Genomic DNA, 22856 nt, shown 5'->3' with positions numbered 1-22856 from the left:
CCTTCTCTTGGAGTCCCTGAGTGGCTTACAATCTCCTTTCCCTTCCCCTCACCACAACAGGCACCCTGTGAGGTAGGTGGGGCTGAGAGAGCTCTTTCAAGAACTGCTCTTGAGAAAGCAGCTCTTTCAAGAACTGTGACTGATCAAAGGTCACTCCAGCAGCTGCAAGTGGAGGAGTGGGGAATCAAACCCAGTTCTCCCACACAGTTAAACCCTATACCAAATTGGTTCTCCAAAGTGTTGGTGGGCACCATGGCACCCATGGGCATGATTATGGGAACCCCTGGCCTGTCAGTTTCTCTCTTCCCTGTAGTTTTTTTCTAAACACAGAGAAAACTCACCGCAGGGGAGAGAATCAGTTTCCTACCTAGTGGTGGCCTAGCAGGTGTTCAGAAGTTGCACATAATTCTTTTCACTTACACATAACTTCCAGCGTGCCACAGGATGAACAGATGATCCTCCCCTTCCCACTGAGTTCCATAGAATTTAGTGAAGGAAAGGAATTTTGGTCCAAACCATGATACTACCAAAGCCCATTATAAACTAGAGTGTAAGACTACTGAGTTAGGGACTTCTGAGCCTTTCATAGAGTTGGTCTATTAGCAAGGTTACCAGCCCCCAGGTCCCAGCAGGGGGTCCCTGGTTTCAGGGCTTCTTCCCACTGTAGACCAGCTGGCCAGTGGGGGAAACTCCTCCCCTAAACAAGCATGCCACTGTGCAACGTCCCTGACGTGATGACATCACCCAGAAGTGATGGGAACATCAGGGGACGTTCTGGTTTGGAGGCAAACTCTATGATTAAAGCCCAATTTAACCATAGAGTTTGCCCCAAAACCAGAGCATCCCCCACACAACATCCCTGTCTACCCCCAGAATCCAACTCAAATTCCCCTGCCAGATGGGCAAGGGGACCAACAATCTTGTCAGTCTCTCAGCCTCATGTCAGGCTGGAAGGCTCTTCTCACATTCTGTTAAACATTGTTCCATATCTTCTTAGATAAGATAATCCATTTACACATCACTCAGTCTCATTCTTTTACACCACTTATACTCCATTAGAAGCTAGCCTGGCTTGTTTTGAATGCAAAACAGATTACTTTTGTAACCGTGTTAATTAAAATGGCTTTCTTTGGACTTTCTATGTTATCTTTTTGTGACTTAGACATGATGTATTCTGTATTTTATGAGTTTTCTGCAATTTAATTTGAAGTGGTAAAAAGAGACCACTTTTTTAAAAAAAAATCAGCTAAGGATAAGTGGTAAGGAGGCTTCTTAAGTGCTGCACGATATGCAGCATGTTCCATTTATTCAGCATTTTTCTCTTTTATTGTTGTGTAAAGCCATGGACAGTTCTAAATTTGTAGAATTATATAGCAGCAAAGAATGTTTAGTACAACTGCATGTCTTTAATTGGAATCCTTGAAACTACCAAGTGTCTTATTTCCTTGTGTTTTCAATGCTCACATTATTATTGCATTTTCTGTTGTACCTACACATTAAAGTCCTATCAGTTTCAAAGGAAATTATGTGGATGGAACACATCATGCTTTTGGTGGGACTCTTATATGCCAAACTGCTCCCAGTATGTGTGATCTCCTCTTTGTCCATTCTTATTCTTATTATTTTATTTTTGTTAATTTCCCACAAGCGGGCTCAGGGTAGATAACAACAAAAGTTAAAACAATTAAAACGACAGGCTAAAACTGTAAAATACAATAAAACAAATAACACATAAAACCGTAAAATACAATAAAACAAATAACACAAATTATGCATTCTTGTTGTTGTTCTTCTTCATCATCATCTTCTTCTTCATCAAAATATTCCAAATAGTCTGTCTGTCTGTCTATCTCCCTGAGCCTGCTTCAGAGGGGAGGGCGGGATAGAAGCCAAATAAATAGATAAATAAATAAAAGAAAGTGTCTTAATTGACTCATCAATGTCCAGCCCAACCCCCTGGATCTAGAAACCCAACATTTGGGGAGTGCATTCCTTCCATGACATAAGCACCCACTAAGAAGGGATTTTTAGAAATTCTACCCCAAAGGGGTAAAATGTGTTTTCCCTAAGGGGTAAAGCTGTGCTGTGTGGCTGGCAGGCTGCTGCCTGTTTCCACACCCCTCTCTCTGATTGGTCAGCCATGGAGGTCTGTGTTCTGAGGTAAAAATCAGTTAGCAAAGACTGCAGACAGTTGAACGGGTGTCCTGACTGACTCATCAACACCCAGCCCAAACCCCTGGACCCAGAAAAGCCAGTCCTGGCATGAAAGGTGGTTTGCCAGGAAACTAGAAGACAACATTGAGCCTGCCAGAGAGGATATATAGGCTCAGACAGTAACATGGCTGATACTGCTGTCAAATTCCTCCATACAGTTCCTCCCCCTTTCCTTCTCCATGGAACAGCAGCTGGACAATCACTGTCCAATGCCCCAAGGTCTCAAAAGTTATGGCTAAGATGCTGCCTATTGTCTGCCTTCAGATGCAGATAAGAGGATCATGCCTTAGCCCACTTTCTCTGGTATGAATGTATTATGTTTGTATCTGATTTCCTATCGCAACTCCTGTTATATTGTACCAATGGAATGTCCCCTTCCTGGCTAATCCCTTCATTCCTGAACATGTCTCCTCCAGGTGTTTGTCTGCATCTGCATCTCTTTCCTTTTACTCCACACTTCCAAGGAAGACATTGACTTCCCAGTTTTAATGAATATTTAGATCTCAGCATGGAGAGGGTGGGGTTTGAGGAGGGGTGGGACCTCAGACAGATACAATGCCATAGACTCCACCCTCCAAATCAGCCACTTCCTCCTGGGGAACCATTGTTGCCACTCTCCAAGTGAGAGCTAGAGATCACTCAGAATTACAACTGCTCTCCAGATGGCAGAGATCAGGTCCCCTAAAGAAAATGGCTGCTTTGCAGGCTGGACTCTGTGACATTATACCTTGCTGAGGTTTCTTCCCTCCTGCTTCGGTCTACAGTGTGATTTCAGACCACTCACAGACTTTCAGCCTAACCTTCCTCACAGGGTTGTTGTGTGGACCAAAAGGGGAAGTCAGCTCTAAACCGGAATAGGCATTTTTCATACCAGTCAGCATGGCGATTGAGTTTATAAATCTTCCAAAATCAAAACGCCCTTCCTACCTAAAACAAAAAAAAAAATTACAGATAGTTCAATGCTGTAGTGAAGTATGGGTTTCAAGCTAGTTTACTATATTTACCAAATAGTTGCCTTTGAGACACAGTGAATTATTAATTACATGTGTGCACATATTATTGTACTTCTGCATCTGTATTTCCAGGAGTTGCAGCGTTTGTTTTGATGCTATAATCTAGGATTTCTTTGCACAGGAATTTGGGAGATGAAGGGCGAATGCTCTTATATTAATGTGTTAATTTGTATTCATTTCACGTTATTGGATATCATCACCTACTGATGCTTTGTCAGAACTCAGACACCACAGGAGTAGGGGACAGGTAGCTATCCATATAGCTCTGTAGCTTCTAAACAAAGCTATAACAAGTCTTTCCATCAGCCTTCATTGTAGTGACCTGTAAACTAAACAGAAGTGACGGCTCTTTTCAGCTTTGATTGCATGCTGTTCCTTTGCTTTCCTGGTGGCAGCTTCATGACATTGCTGAGTTGTTGTCTTACAGTTTTTCTTACCAAGTTAATTAATTAACACAATGTCACTCCTGTTGCTTTTTTAATGCCTGCGATAGTTGGTGACATCAGTGTTAACCTTTTCTGCCCCAAGGTTATTAAGTGAAGTTAGCAGGCTCCTTTTCGTATCTAATGCTCTTGGTGTGGATCTTTTCACAGCTGGGGGACTCAGGGTGACTTTTCCACAACACACGCCCTTCCAGCAGTGAAGGTGAAGCTGTTTACTGAAAGTACCGGAGTGCTGGCATTAGAAGACAAAGAACTTGGGCGGGTAAGGGCCATGATACCTCTTCATTTTTGTTTCCGGAATGATGTCTTCCTGGCAGCATCAGCAGTAGCAGCTTTCTGAATCCAAGTATCAAGAGAACAGACTTTCTACCCTGCAGTGATGGGAATTAGAAACATTTGATATCTTGTCTTTGGCAAGACTTCTCAATGGCAGAATTACAGCTGGCTAAACATCCTCTGAACAAGGAGGGGGATTGGCAGCTATTTCAGAGAAACACACATTGGCAGAATAAGAAGCATAAAAGTTCTTTCAAAATGGCAAGATTTTTGTATGGGCAGCTGGAATCCAGGCTTCGTTTCTTTAAACATAATGATCTGCGTGAGTTTATTTATTAGCTTCAATTATAGTCCATCTTTCTCACAGACACCCAAGGCAGATTACAAAAAAAGCCAACAATTTACAGACTTTCAACAGATATTAAAAATGACAGTATACTTTTCATAAGAAAGCCATCCAGAAATATTCCAATTTGTACTTTCTGCAGAATGACACTAGTGTGGGAAACTTCCTGACCTTATCGAGCAAGAAGGGCACAGTATTTATTTACTTACATCATTTATTTCAAAGAAAAAGTCCTCACTTCAGACAGAGAGGGAGGTGTATATTGCTCATCACCTTTAGACTGATGGAACAGGATTGCAAAATGGTTCAGAGCTATTATTACTATTGAAGGTGGTTGTAATGCTTTTGCTCTGTTCTGAGATCTGTTATTTGCAATACCTGTAAAGGCACCTTTTGTGTTGGGGTTTGAGATGGCATGTGCTATACTGCCTTTTTGCCTTCCTTAGTGTTTCCTTTTTATTTTCTCTGGCATCAAAGGCTCTTGTGTTAAAATTCTTAGTTGGACCCAAAGAACAGGATGGGTTAGTTATTTTTGGTAGAATGACAGAAAGTCAGCATGTGGAGGTGGTTCTGAGGAAGAACATTTACACTAAATAAAACAGTTATTTTCTCTTAAACATGAACAGAGTTTATTAGAAATAAAACAGCATATCGGTTTCATAAGCATAATGGTTTCAGATAGGTACAGTTCTTTTTTTTCTAAAGTTCCTTAAATGAACCTAACCACAATGGCTTACTGTTTCTGTTTTCATGTAGTTAAGAGTGGCGGACTCTAATCTGGAGAACCAGGTTTATTTTACTTGATTTGATTTATATCCCGCCCTCCCCGCTGAAGCAGGCTCAGTGCAGCTTACAACATAAAACTCCACAGTAGTAAAACAATAAATCCTATAAAATAGTACATTCAATAAAATTACACATTCAATAATTAAAATCAGCATTTCATTTCATTTGGTGCTAAGTATTGTATCATTCCATTTTTCAGTGCGATGGCATTCCATCTATGATGTAGGCTCCATATTAATTAAAGGCCAGCTCGAAGAGGATGGTTTTGCAGGCCCTGCAGAACTGGCCAAGATTCCTCAAGGCCTGCACTTCCTCTGGCAGTTGGCTCCACCAGTGGGGGGCAACGATTGAAAAGGCCCTTTCCCTGCTGACTTTCAGTTTGGCCTCTTTTGGGTTTGATTCCCCACTCCTCCACATGCAGCAGTTGGGTGACTTTGGGTCAATCACAGTTCTCTCAGAGCTGTTCTCTCACGAGCAGTTCTTGAAGAGCTTTCTCAGTCCCACATACCTCACAGAGTGTCTGTTGCGAGGAGAGGAAGGGAAAGAGATTGTAAGCCACTCTAAGACTCTGAATGAAGGGTGGGGTATAAATCCAACCCTTCTTGTTGTAAGCAGGACTCTGAGAGGTATACAACATATAATATACATAAATAAGAATAACTACATAATAATAATAAATTTTATTTCTATCCTGCCGTCGCCGCCTAGGCGGCTCAGGGCGGCTAACAACATTTAAAACAATTAACATAGATAGATAAAACATTAAATTTAACAATTAAAATTTTTAAACATAAAAACCAGTCAATTAAATTAAATACATAATTCAAATTGCATTAAATGTATCTGGCAGCAATAAAATTATTTTGGCGCTGGTTCTGCCAGTTTAAGTGGTTCCATAATCGTATTATGGATGGCGGCTCTTTATTCCAAGCAACTCAGCAGTTGATATCAGTGTAGGCTTGTCTGAAAAGGGCGGTCTTGCAGGCCCTGCGGAACTGGTCAAGGTTCCGCAGGGCCCGCACTTCCTCCGGAAGCTGGTTCCACAATGCGGGAGCCGCGGCTGAAAAGGCCTGTGTTCTGGTGTTTTGGAGTTTGACCTCTCTCGGCCCAGGGATGGTCATTTTGTTTTTACCCACTGACCTCAGTGCCCTCTGGGGTTCATATGGGGAGAGACGGTCCCTTAGGTAGGCTGGTCCTCGGCCATATAGGGCTTTAAAGGTAATAACCAACACTTTGTACTGGACTCGGTAGGTAATTGGCAGCCAGTGCAGTTCGCGCAGCCCCGGCCGTATGTGCTCCCATTTCGAGAGCCCCAATAGTAGCCTGGCCGACGCGTTCTGTACCAGCTGCAGCTTCCGGGTCCGGCACAGAGGTAGCCCCAAGTAGAGGGCATTACAGTAGTCCAATCTTGAGGTGACCGTTGCATGGATCACTGTTGCGAGGTCGCGACGTTCCAGAAAGGGGGCCAACTGCCTCGCCCGCTTCAGGTGGAAGAAGAAGAAGAAGAAGATATTGGATTTATATCCCACCCTCCACTCCGAAGAGTCTCAGAGCGGCTCACAATCTCCTTTACCTTCCTCCCCCACAACAGACACCCTGTGAGGTGGGTGGGGCTGGAGAGGGCTCTCACAGCAGCTGCCCTTTCAAGGACAACCTCTGCCAGAGCTATGGCTGACCCAAGGCCATTCCAGCAGGTGGAAGTGGAGGAGTGGGGAATCAAACCCGGCTCTCCCAGATAAGAGTCCGCACACTTAACCACTACGCCAAACTGCTGACTTGGCAGTGGCTGCTATCTGGGCCTCCATTGATAATGAAGGCTCCAGTAAAATGCCCAAACTCTTTACCTGGTGCGCTGGTTTCAATGGTGCGCCGTCGAAGGTTGGGAGAGCTATTTCCCTTCCTAGAGCGCCGCGACCCACACAAAGGACCTCTGTCTTCGCTGGGTTCAGCTTCAGCCCACTCAATCTGAGCCACGTCGCTACAGCCTGCAGAGCCCGATCCAGGTTCCCTGGGGCGGAGCCGGGCCGGCCGTCCATTAGCAGATAGAGCTGGGTGTCATTTGCATATTGATGGCAACCCAGCCGAAACCTTCGGACAATCTGGGCAGGGGGGCGCATATAAATGTTAAACAGCATTGGGGAGAGAACTGCTCCCTGAGGCACCCCACAATCAAGTGTGTGCCTCTGGGATCGCTCACCCCCAATAGCCACCCTTTGTCCCCGATCAGAGAGGAAGGAGGAAAGCCATTGCAAGGCCAACCCCCCAACCCCTATGTCGGCGAGGCGGCGCTTTAGCAACTGATGGTTGACTGTGTCAAATGCCGCCGACAGGTCTAGTAGCATCAGTACCGCAGTACCGCCCCGATCTAGTTGTCGCTGAAGGTCATCTACCAAGGCGACCAGCACCGTCTCCGTCCCATGGCCCGGCCGGAACCCAGACTGGCACGGGTCAAGAACGGAAGCGTCGTCTAGGAACCTCTGTAGCTGCAACGCCACAACATGATAATAAAACACCTATACAACAGTTAAATTAGATGGTGTCATACCATGCCGGCCCGAAAGCGTGTGGCACCCTTGGCAGACTTACTGCCTGCATGCCCCCAGGCCGACCCCCTCCCATTTTTTCTGGAACAGGAAGGGAGGAGGGAGCGAAGCCTTGTTTTGCTCTCTATTAAGAGAGCGCTATTCTGATGCCCCTCGAAGCCAGTAAGCACAAGGCTGGCGTCTGAGCACCCGGGGGGGGGGTGGAGGTGACCTGCCCATGCCAGGGGGAGGTGGCCTGCCCACCCCGCTGCCTAACTACCCCAGGGCAATTAGGCATTTATCTTGGGTGCTGGAAGGGGGGAGGACAGCGATAGTTAGAGAAATCAGTGAGGAGAATATGGGTGTATTCCAACCACCCCACCTACCTTATGGGATTGATATATGACACAAGGGCCAGCTCGCCCACAGGGCAAATTACTTTGAAAGTAAGTACTAAAACTTTGAACCTGATTCAGTGTTCAATCTGGAGCCAGTGCAGCTGATAGAACATAGGTCATAGTATGTGTGCTCTCAAAGAGGTCCCTGCAAGGACCCGCACAGCTGCATTCTGGAACAGTTGAAGTTTCTGAAGCAAGTTCAAGTGCAGCACCATAGAATGTTTTACAACAACAACAACAACAAAATTTTATTTGTATCCCGCCCTCCTCGCCGGAGCAGGCTCAGGGTTTTAATTGTAATTGTATTTTATTGGTTTTAAATTGTAAATATGAATGTCTGAACTGACTGTTAGCTGCCCTGAGTCCGCTTGCAGAGACGGCGGAATAGAAATTTAAGGTAATAAATAAATAAGGGTAGCCATGTGTAGAGTGAGTTACAGTAGTCCATTCTAGAGATAACTGTAACTGTTGTATAGATAACTGTAGCTAGGTCATCATGGGACAGGTAGGAGACCATCTGCCAGGCTTGGCAAAGGTCGAAAAATGCCATCCTAGCTATACTTCAGGGCTCAATGGATAGTAAAGATGCTGTATTCACTCCGCTAATGCATTCTGTATATAACTGACATGCAGAAGACCCAGTTTTGTTTTTGACCAAGCCAAGATTTTACCTCAGGAAAGCCAAGCTAAGGCAACCAAGGTGAGGACTGACAGATCAATACAGACCCTACCTACACATTGCAATCAGTTGTTCCAGGTATGTGTTGTAAAGAATTATTTATTGATCATTCATCTGACAAACAAAATCAGTCTTCCAAATTCACAGCACCCAGCCATTTCTTTCTGCTTTCTGAAGTGGCTGTAAATTACTTCAGCATCAGATAGCTGGTGTAAGACTGAGAGAAGGCAGATGGCTGCCTTGAAAATTGTTTTACCTAAACATTCACTGTTACAGCGGACTGCTGTGGATTTGGGGAATTGATGTCCTATGTCAGGTGGCTGGCTGATCAGTAAATAATTCAGTATCCTTAGGTTTGGTAGTGGAACCTCTGCTGAATTAACTGCAGCCTGTCTCCCCAGCTGTTAAGGTTCATAATACCAATTCCCCTTATAGTGATTCAGCTTGCTCCCCAGTGCTATCAGCTACACACAGAATGACTCCTGAATGTTCCTTCTCTGTTGCTTTATGACACTTCAGTTAGTTGTCATTGATTTTTTTTCAGAGAACCTGCAGCTGCACAATTTATCTTGGTGGCAGACATAAGCGCCAATGAATTCTGTTTCTGCCTCAGCCTCCCACCCTTCCCTCTGCTCCACTTTTTTTAGACTGGTACCCAAAGAGCATCTATCTCTTTAAATAAAAAGTCTCTTTGTGACAGAATGGCTGGCAGATGACCAGAGCATCCATAGTCCTTTCCCTGAACTATATAAAGAAACCTTCTTCTGCTGTGCTGTGCCTGTACTAATCTTTTCTTGCACATGGAAATTTTCCTGCAACCATGTTTGGAGGAGCAAGCCCAAATTGAGTTAACTACTTCTGTTGGCTTGGATCCACAGGAGAACTTCTGTGTGCACAAAAATGGGGCATTTTTGCCAGTTTCCCCCTTTTACAGGAGGCCTCTCACTCCTCCCTCACACTTTTCCTGTGGTCCCCTTCCCCAGCAGCAGCATTTCTGGAGGCATTTTGGAACACAGCATCAGAGGGGAGGCAGGAAAATCTTCCAATGCACTTGGAAATCCCTTCTGTCCAAAAAACCCGATCCTGTGGATCCAAGCCATAGAATCCTATTGTATGGACATTCACAGAATCATTAGCGGTTTGTTTATAAAATGTATTCCCAAAATAATATGCTCATTGTGCTGTGCTCATTGTGTGTGTATGTGCATTTATTTTAAAGTTCAGTGAGCCTTGCTACAAAACTGCCAAATAACTTGATCTCCTGGAAGGTGCTTAAAAGCATCTTACAGTTCTGAAAGAACTACTGGATTAAAAATATAAAAGCCATATCTTACCTCACATAAAAGGATCTTGTGACTAGAATCCAATTTACATTCAACAATGCATATCCATATAAAATTGATCAAAATAAAAACATAGCCCCAGCACAAATAAAGCCATACTGGGCACATAGCCAATATGTCTTGTATATTCACTGATAATGCCACTGCACCATAACTTCCACATTAGATCTATAAATAGTAGGCTTCCCAACCACCACCACCCCGCCCTGGCGGGGGACCCCCGAATTTGCAGCCTCCTCCCCTGCTCTCCAAAAATCCAGAAGCGGGGGGAGAACATGCCTGTAGGCATCATATAGTTGTAGAGCTCCTGATCCGTTTGTAAAATGTGTGCCTTTAAGGCTGCGCAAGAAACAGGAAACAGGAAGGGCTTCATTGGAAAGAGTCAGTAATCGTTTCCATGGAGAATGGCCCCTCTCTTTCTTTTGCTTTTGTTTTCACAGCAAGTAGAGTTCTGCAGGAAGAAGATCTAGTAAGTATTTGTGTGTGTGAGAGAGGGAGGGGGCAGGGGATTCCCTGGTTTGGAGGCCCTCCCCCCCTTTAGAAAGCGTGGGGGGAGGGAAATGTCTACTGGGCACTCTATTATTCCCTATGGAGAACGATTCCCATAGGGAATAATAGGGAATTGATCCGTGGGTATTGGGGGCTCTGGGGGGTATTTTTGAGGTAGAGGCACCAAATTTTTAGTATAGCATCTAGTGCCTCTCCCCAAAATACCCCCCAAGTTTCAAAACGATTGGACCAGAGGGTCCAATTCTATGAGCCCCAAAAGATAGTGCCCCTATCGTTAATTATTTCCTATGGAAGAAAGGCATTTAAAAAGGTGTGCTGTCCCTTTAAATGTGATGGCCAGAACTCCCTTGGAGTTCAATTATGCTTGTCACAGCCTTGTTCCTGGCTCCACCCCCAAAGTCTCCTGGCTTTGCCCTCAAAGTCCCCAGATTTTTCTTTAATTGGACTTGGCAACCCTAATAAATAGTAAGTCAAATCCCACTGCCCAGAACTAAACTCTTAGGATTTCAGTGCTTGCTGCTGTTTGGACCTTTGCCTCTTTCCTTCTACTGTGTCCTATCCTTCCAACTTGTTTTGTGCTGACTGGTGCTTACAGCTAATGAGTCTGGCCATAGTGGTTGTCAGCTGCAAGTTGACAAGGACAGGGAAGGGGATGGTCTTTCCATTTCTCTCTCTCTTCCATCTCCTTCCTCCTGCCTTTCCTATCATCTTGGATGCTGTTGCAGCATCTTGAGGCCTCTCAGGATTGTTCTTGAGAGTTTCTATCCACTAATAATGCAGTCTTTCTGTGGTGCAAAGAGCATACCTCCAATGCAAGGCATTTTCACAAAGGAAGGTTTCACGATAGCAGTACCTTTGGACTGGAGTCCTCATTGTGTAGAAAGAAAAGAAAGGGGGAGTGGAATGAGTCTTCTGAGTCATTTTGACTTTGATATTTGAGTCAAGAAAAGTCAAGTTATTTGCCAAGTCTGTGAGCAAGTCATAACAGCACTCAGTGTTGTTTCTTAAAATACTTGTTTTACTAGATAGGCAATTTTAATAAATTTTAACCCAAAGAGGTGTTTTCCCCTCGCTGTGCTAAGCAAACCAGAGAGGTTAAACTGTCCTGTTCCCTCTGACAAAGGAGCTATACCAATTGTTTAATGTTCAGGATTCAGCAGAAAATTTTGTAGACTCCCTAATTTAATTCTCAAAAGCCCATCACAAAGTAATTTGCTTTAGACCGAGAATCCCCTGTCCTTTCTTATCATCCAAATAACTTGGAAGGGAAGCTCTTCTCATCCAAACTAAAAATCGTGTCAGGTAAATGACTTACCTGTGCTTTATAGTTGAGGACATGGATTGGGGATTAATTTTTATTCTGTCCAAAAGAACATTCTGTTCTTGATTTAGCTCTTCCAACAGCAACAAGCCATTTTAGCTGATGAGCGGAGGAAGGAAAGAATCAAGTTAGAGTCCAGTGGCACTTTAAAGACCAACAAAGTTTTATTCAAGGTATGAGCTTCCACATGCATGAACACTTCTTCAGATATAATGAAATGGAAGAAAACGACTCGGACTTATAAACAAAGGCTGAGCAGCAAATTGGCATATAACATGATGGAGATAATTAGCATATAGCATGAAAGAAGAAAGGAAGGAAAGGGTCTCTAAAGTCTGAAAATATTGAGCAGTTGTCTCTCTACTAACAGACCAAACCATGAAAGACAAACTCATGATTCACCAAGCAAAGCATACTTCTTTCACTGTTAATCCTTGGGACTTTATATTATAAACTTCTTACTACTTCTGAATGGAGGGGGGGGCATTCAGACCATTGACAAGGCACAATATATGGATGGCAGTCTTCTGCCATCCATATATTGAAAGCCAGTTTGGTGTAGTGGTTACCTGCATGGACTCTTATCAGGGAGAACTAGGTTTGATTCCCTACTCCTCCACTTGCAGCTGCTGGAATGGCCTTAGGTCAGCAATAGGTCTCACAGGAGTTGTCCTTGAAATGGCAGCTGCTGTAAGAGCTGCCTCACAGGGTGTCTGTTGTTGGGGGGGGGGGGAAGGTAAAGGAGATTGTGACCGCTCTGAGACAACGAGATTCAGAGTACAAGGTGGGATATAAATCCAATATCTTCTTCTTCTTTCAGATTGGTGGATTACAAGTTCTACAGTTATGACAGGGCTTGTGTGTGTGTGTATGTGAGAGAGAGAGAGAATACTCACCAGAATTGAGTACAAGCACCTTTTTTCAGGGCTCTCCCAAGTCCTGATTGACATTTGCCAGCCCATCCCATTAAGCCAGAGAGAGACAGCAGACCTACAGAAAAAGCCCAGCTGGGAGGAAGGATATGGTAGAAATCAGCACTGGCACCTTTTTCACACAAAAAAGTATGGATTATAACTAGATTCTCCAGATCAGGCCCCTGAAGGGTCCTATCAGGCCCGCAAGACAATCAAAAGTTTGCAACTTACAGTTACACACCTGAACAACACCTGAACAGCATACTCACTACAGCACAGACATTATCTCCAGTTTTGATGCAATAATTCAGAACAAGAGGTGTCAATTATAAGAGACTGTTAAATAAACAAACTATTGCAAGAGCACTAATGTTTAAAGCATGTTTTATTTTAAGTTTTTTTTAAAAAAAAAAATCTTTGTGTTTGTCTGTGTCTGATACCTGGAATTACATTTCATGACAGATATGGCCCGGCTCAACAAGGTCTCATTTATGTCTGGCCCTCATAACAAATGAGTTCGACACCCCTGCCATAGACTATTATGATTATGAGGCTATGTGTCAGAGCTGGACAAATACAGCTAGATAGAAAAAAGAAAAAAATGAAAACAGATGCCCTCAAAGGTTAATGCATTAAGAGAAATTAATCTCAGTGCAGAATTGTAAAAGAATAATGAGATTTTTACCTCTCAAGATTGTTTGTTTATACCTTTGACTAGATGAATCGCCCTATCCTGACCAAAGCCCGGCTCTGGGTAATATACAGCATAGTTTATAAATACAACATTTAAGACCAGTAAAAACAATTAAAATAACAATGATAAATCCTAATGGTGCCCTATTGAAATTTCTCAATCCAGATTTCTGGACACAGCAGTAAGAGACCCCTAAGGACACAGTAGTAAGAGACCCCTAAGGGCCCTTAACTGAAAGCCTGGCAGAACATCTCTGCTTTACAGGCCCTGTGGAACTGTAGAAGATTTCACAGGGCCCTGATGTTCTCAGGCAGAGAGTTCTACCAGGTCAGGGCCAGGACTGAAAAAGTCCTAGCCCTCATTGAGGACAGCCGGACGTCTTTAGGTCAGAGATCACCAGTAAGTTTTGCCCACTAAAGCTCTTCCAGGGACATAACGAAGGAGGCAGTCCCCAAGATATTTTTGGGACTGCCCTAGGCTCTAAAGGTCACAACCAAAACCTTGAACCTGACTCAGTGCTCAACCGGAAGCCAGTGTAGCTGGTTTAGCACAGGTTATTGAAATGCATTTTAATTGAAAAACACAGTTGCCAGGATTTAGGAGTGAAAAGTTGTAAAAAATGTGTGTGTTCATCAAAATGTCAAAAAAAATTAAAGTCTTTCTCTCCCCCCCACCCCCTGCAAAGTTTGGGATGCAGATTAAACAAGTTTTTGCTTTTTTCCTACATACATATGCTTTTTCAACATTGTAAATTACTCATGTCTCCATAACCATCTCCATATCCTCCCATAGTTTTTAACATAGTGCTAACATTTCCTTATATTTGTTTGTTTATTGTTATGTAATTTAAACTACTTATCTTTCAATTAGTTTTGTTTCTAGCCTACATGCAAGTTTACCTTATTTTATCAAATAATGAATCATTCCCCATCCTTTATGTATAAATATAAATGGTTTTCATCTTTTTATGTTGTGATAACCAACAATTGCAATTATGAATTAGCTTACTGGCAGTTATCATTTGTATGCTTTCTTCTTGACATGTTTGATGACTATTTTTTAACTTTCATGCTTCTTACAAATTGATGCAGTGCAGTCTTTTTCTTAATTGTGACTGTTTGAATGATGCACATTCAATGGGAACTGAAATGTTTTCTTTCTCTTAACAAGATACTACTACTTGATAGATTGCTTCTATTCAAAATCCTGCAATTAAATGAAAAGTCTACCTGTGGTTCAGACACCTCTCACAAAAGAAGAGTGCTTTTAAATTAGAGGGCAGAATCAAAGCTCATTGTCTTCTGCAATTCTATATTTACAGAAGCTCACATTAGCCAGATTGCCTTTTCGTGTAAATTTGAGGGGGTTTAGTTAGGTGGGTAAGATGGCAAAAATAGCACAGGATTAGTAACCTGTCTACCAGAGTCAGTATTTCCCAAGAGACCTTTAGTCAATGAAGAGAGTTTTAAACCTAAAGCAAATTATATTTATTGGGGAAAACTTCAAACATACGAGATAAAAACACACATTCAACACAAGCAATTCAGAACTAGGAAAAATAGATATGAAAAAATAGAGACATTTGCATTACCAGGAGATATTGTTGAAGGTTTATACTTTACCTGTCCTGGAGAGAAGCAGAGGTTCTGCAGCAATGATAGGGGAAAGGGAAGCATAAGATGACCAGCATCACCAGCAATAATGGACCTAAACTGATCAGGAATGGGGATCACTTTTCCAGCAAGGTAGGGGTCTGGAAAGAGTCACACCTGAATGGCAGAGGGGTCTGCCTTAAATATCCAATTTTGTGACCCGAGGCAGGGTCTTGTGATGAGATTTCCCAGGAAGTTTGAAAAAGCACTCTGAGGGTAGTAATTGCTTCTCTCGGTGGATCATATACTAAGACAAAGAAAACTACTTGGGGCAGTTTAGAGTCTGATGTTAGCTATTGTGACACCTCTTGAGGAAACATAAGGAAGACAAAAGAGTCAGGAACAGGGGGGATGGGTGACAGGATCTGGCTGATGGTGAAAGATTGGTCCAACAATTATTTGTTGACAGAAGTTATTTCCTGAATAGGTAGCAGGAAAAGTCTTTTGTTCATCTGCAAGCACTGCAGATTCTTTCATTTAAGCTGGGCAGCTTGCATTTACATAACTAAAACTTATGCAAGAACGTTAGAATGCGGGACGTGATGTGAGAACAGCCTCTTCATGACTGCCACAGGAAAATATGTTGTCCTTTTTAAAATTTCCAGGAACATGGCTTCCCCTTGGTCTGTAGCTGTTTGTGTCTCCATGAAGACAAGGTTGCAGTTGTTTGTCTGCAGTGACAATGGGAGCCAAGGAGGTGAAGCAAGATCTGGAATATTTAGGATTTTGTGAGCAGGAGCTACCCTCAGTGTAGTAATCCAAGCAGGGATGCCCTGAGCCTAGCTTGGCCCAGCACGGTAACAGTCCATAAGGCCAACTGCCCATGACTGGCATGGCATGGAGGCCAATCCATAAACAGTCTATTAGAGTCCATTGTAACATGGAGGATTTATTGAATATCATAATCCTTAGGCAACATATAGATAATCTAATACATGGCATAAACTCTTCTAATTGATGATCTCAACTTGTAATAAATTTACACCTAAACACAGGAAGGTTTTTTACTTCAACTAAAAGAGCAGATCCTTTTGAACAAAAACTGCACATATGAATCTGGTCCCTCATTTCAGATTTTTCGGGAGGGAGTTAGATTCTTGTGTGGACACCAGAACTTCTACACCTTAAGAAATCTGATCAGCTGGATTTGATCTGGCCAGCAGAAATCACTCTCTACTCTAGCTCTCTAAGGAACAGGCTTTGTCCACTCAAAGTATCTAAATACTAGTTCTCAACACTATTCAGGAAATGTTCACTTTGTTTTAAGGATGCTGTTGATCAAATGACATGGAGGGTCTGTCTTTTATTACATTCATATTGCCTCTCATCTGTAAAAATTCTATATATTATAGAACAGAATTTAATCTCTATCTATTTTTTTTTTAAGTTATGAAGCTGCCAAGTCAGATCACTGGTCTATCTAGCTTAGTAGACTAACAGCGGTTCTCTGGTTCACAGGTAGAGAAAAGTCTTTCTCAGTATCTGCTATTCCATGTCCTTTTAGCTAGAGATGCCTTGGATTGCCTAGGACATTAATGCTGAGCACCAGGCCTTCCCCCAAGAATGCTGACCTGCTGTTTTATTACATCAATATGTGAAAATTGTGGATGAATCAGAAAACACCCAATCCATTACCCGTAATACTTGACGGTCAAATTTTAATTCCCAGTAAATCCACTAAGTATTTATTTACTTATTTTCCAATCTTTGTCACATTCAGGTGGTTCTTCATCCGACACCAAACAGTCCAAAACAATCTGAGTGGCACAAAATGGCTGTTTCCAAAAACTGCCCTGATCAAGATCTGAAAATTAAACTTGCAGTCCGAATGGATAAACCTCAAAACATGAAGCATTCTGGGTAAGCTTTTTTCTACTTTTTGGCTCAGTCAGCTGTGACTGCACATTGGCACATGGTGTTAGAAGGGCTAGAGCATATATGGATTCTCTCCTTTCCCCCAGGTTTACATATAGATGCCTAAGATTAGCAAGGTTAAAAAATGGATTGACAGATCTTGGCCTTTCTTTTTAAAGCTTGATTCCATGTTTTAAAAATGATTATTTTAGCAGCCTGTGGTATGCCATCCCAAAAGTCCATCACTGTATTTCTGTTGAATTTACCAGACATTTTGGAAAACACAGCAAAGAAACTGCTATTCTGATGGTGCAATTTAGGAAAGTTACAAATTGAGAAATAACAATGCTTTTTTATCAAACAAAAAGACATTTCTTTGTTCTTTTTTTTACAAAAGAAAAGTAACAAAATGTCTGGTAAAAAGAAAAGGAATTTAAGTTCTTTGTTTTTCCAAAAAGCATGTTCACAGAAACAAACTGTTAGAATTGCTTACATCCAGATGTACCTTTACTGTATGTAGCATTTTAAAAATTCTAAGATATATGAGGAGCAGACTGCTGTGTTTTCAGTCAAAAGTAATCAAAATGGTTTACAGCACTCTTTAAGGTATAAAGCATTTTGCAAAGCAACATCCCCATATTGTACTTAATCCCATTTCAAACCTGTGATGTAGAACTGGTAGAAAACAGCATACTGAAGGCCATCTACTACATGCATGGTGAGGCACACATTTGATATCCTCGCCATGTACTTAATGCTATATTCCGCATTACACTACCCTAGATCAGCCCCAGATTCTTCCAGAATGTATTGTGTCACGTAGAAACAGAAAACTCAAGGCAAAATTGTTATTGTATATGAGAGCCAAAACTTGATGCACATGCCCAACAGGACACACATGTATTCTTATTTTCCCCCTGAACTTTCTGTTCATCAGTATGTGCAATCAGTAGCTGACCTGTCTGAAAATTTAGAGTGTCAGTTATAGAAGAGACTCATTCAGCACTCATATTACATTCCCTTCAATCCTTCAGAGTGTAATTCCGCTAATTAACTTTGGCTTTTTGTCACATTTTCTTTTGACTCACAGTTGATTCTGAAGTCTTCAGTACATTTAAATGATTAAGCCATCTGCCCTGTTCTTACAAATTTGATGATCCAGACCTCTCTGAAGTCAATTACAATTTTCCCACCAACTTCATAGGACTTTTGATCAAGCCATAAATAATGCATCCTAGAATGTTTCTGCTAAATTATGCATAAATTTACAGCATGTAGGCCAAATGCCTGTCAGATTTTTCTGCTTAGATCTGGCCAGTTTTAGGCGTGATGTTGGGCAAACAAGAAGTGCTTAACCAGGTTTCATGTATCCAGCATTTCATTTCAATTATGCCCTCAGCTGCAAAGTGAGAATATCAGAATGCATCCAAGCCAGGGACCCCTTTCTGAGATATAAATAGTGCCAGTGCAGGTAAAGGGCCTGGTTTAAACAAGATCTATAGGTAATATTTGTTGTTGTTTGGCGTCACATTTCAATTGGGACTTGAAGTCAGGCTTGAAATCCTGTGGGCTGGATCTTCTAGATTTCCCCTAGTTCTCTCCCCACCTGTGTCCTGATATCCACAGGCACCTAGGACTTTTGCCAAGACCCACCAGCCCCCAGAAGCAGGCTTTTGAAGTGCTCAAAAGCTGTAGCAGGAAAGTTTCTTTACATGAGCACTGTTGAATTCATTGCTTAGGATCCACCCCTATGTCATAGTTATAGAGCTGCTGTACACTGCATTGGTCAAGCTGCACCTGGAGTACTGTGTGCAATTCTGAAGGCCTCACTTCAAAAAGGATGTGGGCAGGATGGAGCAGGTGCAGAAGAGAGTAGTGAAGATGATCAAGGCCTGGAGACCAGAGACCAAGCCCTTTGAGGAAAGGCTAAGGGACTTGGTAATGTTCAGGCTGGAGAAGAGGAGGTTGAGAGGGAACATGATTGCTCTCTTTAGGAATCTGAAAGGCTGTCACTTAGAGAAAAGCAGGGAGATGTTCCTGTTGGCAGCAGAGGACAGGACTCTCAATAATGGGTTTAAATTACAGGTGGAAAGGTACCAGCTGGATATTAGGGAAGAAACTTTTTAAAGTAAGAATAGTTCAGCAGTAAACTCTCCCTCATCGGCAGTCTTCAAACAGCAGCTGGATAAACACTTGTCAGAGATGCCTTAGGCTAACACTTGTCAGGGATGTCTTAGGCTGATCCTGCATTGAACAGGGGTTGGACTGGGTGGCCTTTCCAGTTCTATGATTCTGTAATTCTGTTCCTGAGCAACCTTTCCCACTGTTACTTTCCCTTTCCACCCCTATACCTAAAACAACCTTTCTCACTATAAATCTGTTTTAAAGATTTCCTACATTTCTACATGCAGGTAAAGAAATACCTTGGAGTTCCCAAGGTTTATGCTTCTTGGGGCTTCAGTGTCCACGTTGGTATCACCTCCTCACAGCGGGCTGTGGGCCTGACATCATCCATGGCGGCACTGGGACTCACCCATATTGTATCAGGTCCTGCACACCAAGCAGGCCACGTACTGGATCTGATCTTCAGCATGAGAGTCCCTTGGACTGCAAGAAGATCAAATCAGTCATTCCTAAGAGAAATCAACCCTGACTGTTCTCTGAAGGGTCAGATGTTCAAATACTTTGGCCACCAAATGAGAAGGGAGCACTCTCTGGAGAAGACCTTGATGCTGGGGAAGACAGAAGGCAAAAGAAGAAGGGGATGGCAAAAGATGAGATGGCTGGACAGCATTATTGATGTAACTAACATGAATTTGTGCAGACTTCGGAGGATGGTGGAAGACAAGAGGGCCTGGCGTGACTTGGTCCATGGGGCTGCAAAGAGTCAGACTCAACTGTGTGACTGAACAACAACAACAAACAACAAAATATGGGTTGATATGGATCTGGTAGCCAAAGTGTTGGTGTGATGGTTAGATCACTATGCCCTTCAGATCCGGCTGGGTATCCCCCCCACCATCTAGGTGGCAAGCAGATTTATTCTCATCCATGAAGACTAATGGACCCAGTTGGGTTCCAGTTTGCTCTGTGGGACTTGATGCCCTCCAAGGATTCCTTAGACAAGCTAATAGAGGACTGGAATCTCATCTCTCTGAAACCATAGATGAAATCTCTCCAATGTCCTCTCCATCCCCAGCAGAAATCATCCCCCTGGTACACTGTGGAACTTAAGGGGATGAAATGGGAACTCAGATGACTGGAGCAAGTTTGCCAACAAATTACAATGAAACTACAAGAGAAGAAGAAGAGGAGATTGGATTTATAATCATAAAGATGCTTATGAAATCCTATAAGATGGCAGTGAAGGGTTCCAAGAAGGAATTCTTTGCGCCTCTATTGGTCTGCTAACTCATGCCTGGCTTAGTTGTTTAGGACAGTTAGGTCACATGCCTCTCCACGAGGACCCAGAATTTTAGAAATTCTAAAATAAGCAGTGTGGCATTTGTGAGCTTTTTTGCAGACAAAATCTTGTCACTTCATCATGACCTCCCAGCCAACTTTGATACAGTGCTGGGGGGGCACAGTGGGAGGGCTTCTAGTGTCCTGGCTCCACTAGTGGATCTCCTGATAGCACTTGGTTTTTTTGGTCACTGTGTGACAGAGTGTTGGACTGGATGGGCCATTGGCCTGATTCAACATGGCTTCTCTTATGTTCTTATGTAAAAAAAAAGGGAAAGGGAGGGCACAGAATGAAAGAACAGGACAATTGTTTAGACTATCGAAGCTGAGAGTTGTGCCTAAAGTTCAGAGGTTCACATCAAACACTGAGGCTGGAACAGAGCTGACTATATTTATGGCAAACTGGCTTGCAGCTATGCTAAATCTTGAAGCTGGAATTACACCCCTCCTGCAGCGAGCTTATTGCACTGGCAAGGTATGTGAAGAATCCACTTCATCATCATATACCAGAGATATACTGGTAGAATTCAAGGATTTTCGAACACGACACAAGATTCTTGCAGAGGCCAGGGAGAGGGGTAGTTTGGACTATCAGGGGTTAAAGATCCAGGTGTATCCTCATCTCCCTCCTGAGTTCTTAAAGATCAGAAGAGACCTTAAAGGCACAACAGCTAAACTGCGGTACTTAGGAATAAGATATCGTTGGCTCCAAACAGATAAACTTTGTGTGCAACAAGGTTCAATTTATTATACTGCCCATGACTCTGCCTCTGGTGAATTATTGCTGGCTGCCTTAAATCCCTCCCCCCACCCCCACACCGAGAGTAAACAAGAGAAAGGAGCGCTCTCCTCCTACTCCAGTTAAAGCAAGTCGTGTATGCACCTCTGAAGATCATCAAGATTTTGAGGAGTGTTGACTACTTTTTTAAAAAATGAGGTTTTGAGTACAATTTAGAATGGAAGCATAACTCTCTGATATTAGAGAGTGGTGGGACTGTTGAAAGTGTCTGTGTATGTTCTCCCAAGGTATAATCAGCCCATGGAAGGTGGAGTTTTGTTCTCCTCCAGTCCTTAAATTTTAAGGTCTCCAAGGGCTGGGCTATATTATATTATCTGTAGAATAACTTGGCTCAAACTTGATTTGAAATATATAATGTAAAGCTAATATAATGAGCTAAAATTAACTAGTGAATTTTATAAATATTATTTAATCTTTGAGAGAAGAACGAAGGAAGAAAAGGAAGTTGAAGAAAACATGAAGATATAATGTTTAAGTGATATTAAGTTTGTATGGTGTAAAAGATTTTGTTGGAGTTGTTAATTTTTAAATTTTCTTTAATAAAGTAAGAAAAATGCAAAAAAAAAAAAAAAGAGGATTGCTTAAAGACATTCAGAGGTGGTTTGCATTGCCTGGTTCCATGTCATGTCTCTGGAATTCCATGGACATCTTCCATTCAGATACTAACCAGGGCCAATCTTCCTTAGTTTCCAAGATCTGATGATATCAGTAGCCTGCGCCATCCAGGTCATGGTGGTTGATGCAATAGCTATATCCTGTTGTTTGACCCCAGCATTCATCCATCTCAAGAACATTACCACCAGACTGAGCCCACACAGTGCCCAGTCAGATTGAGGGCGACACTTCTTCACCTCAGTGAATTCTTAATGTCATCATGTACCCAAATCTGATATAGTATGTGGCATCATAATGAAGTCAATTCGGAGTGAGCTCAGAAAGCACTGCCTTTCCTCTTAATTGGCTTTATAAGGTCATATAGCCAGCCCTGGTTGGCTGCATGATGCCATCATACTAGCTATGTGACCATTGATTGGTTGGCATTGGCAGACAGAAAGAAATAGTGGTAACATGAAGAAAACTGATACTGAAACAGCAATCAAGATTGAAAAGTTTTTCCTTTTCAGGTCATGACATTTTAAAATCCCTAACAGTGCCATCTTATGCAGTTACTCCAGTCATTCATTTTAATTGACTTAGGCTGGAGTACCTTTGCTTGGGATTGCACTATTAGATGTTTGAAAGGCAGTACTAACAAAGAGCTATGACTGGCTCAGCTACTTATAAGGCTGCCAGGTCTGACTCAGAAAATATCTGGGGAATTTGGGGTGGAGCCAGGAGACTTTCCCATTCCCTAAATAAATATACTGCAGTACAATTCCCCTGAATAGTCTTCATTTCCTCATCATCTGTTTTTTGTCTACCCTGGCAGCTGCACCTCCACTAAATGAAGGTGAAATTTGTCATACCCTCATAAGTTCCCTTGTCAGGTTTTGGAAGCATTTCCAAGCATGGCTTTTTGTAAGGGACACGCACACGCAAAAAGCAGCCAAAATAAACATGGGTTGCAAATCCACACTTCTGTGTGATCTCATTGGGGCAATTTACTCGCCATGGGAGCTGCTGAATGTAA

At 42.5% G+C, this 22856-nt stretch overlaps 1 protein-coding gene across 20 annotated transcripts in view; it reads left to right on the top strand.

Moving 5' to 3' along the window:
- The window catches only part of CADPS (calcium dependent secretion activator), a 625900-nt gene that overhangs the window by 364157 nt on the left and 238887 nt on the right, over positions 1-22856 (top strand). For all 20 annotated transcript variants that reach the window (XM_060239432.1, XM_060239433.1, XM_060239424.1 and 17 more), the window contains exons 7-8: positions 3821-3932; positions 16832-16971. In XM_060239432.1, the coding sequence (XP_060095415.1) occupies positions 3821-3932; positions 16832-16971 (252 nt within the window). The remainder of the gene's footprint in view (positions 1-3820; positions 3933-16831; positions 16972-22856) is intronic.

Source organism: Heteronotia binoei, chromosome 5, assembly GCF_032191835.1.
Source record: "Heteronotia binoei isolate CCM8104 ecotype False Entrance Well chromosome 5, APGP_CSIRO_Hbin_v1, whole genome shotgun sequence".
Classification (NCBI taxonomy): Eukaryota; Metazoa; Chordata; class Lepidosauria; order Squamata; family Gekkonidae; genus Heteronotia; species Heteronotia binoei.
This window is presented reverse-complemented; position numbering and strand designations above follow the sequence as displayed.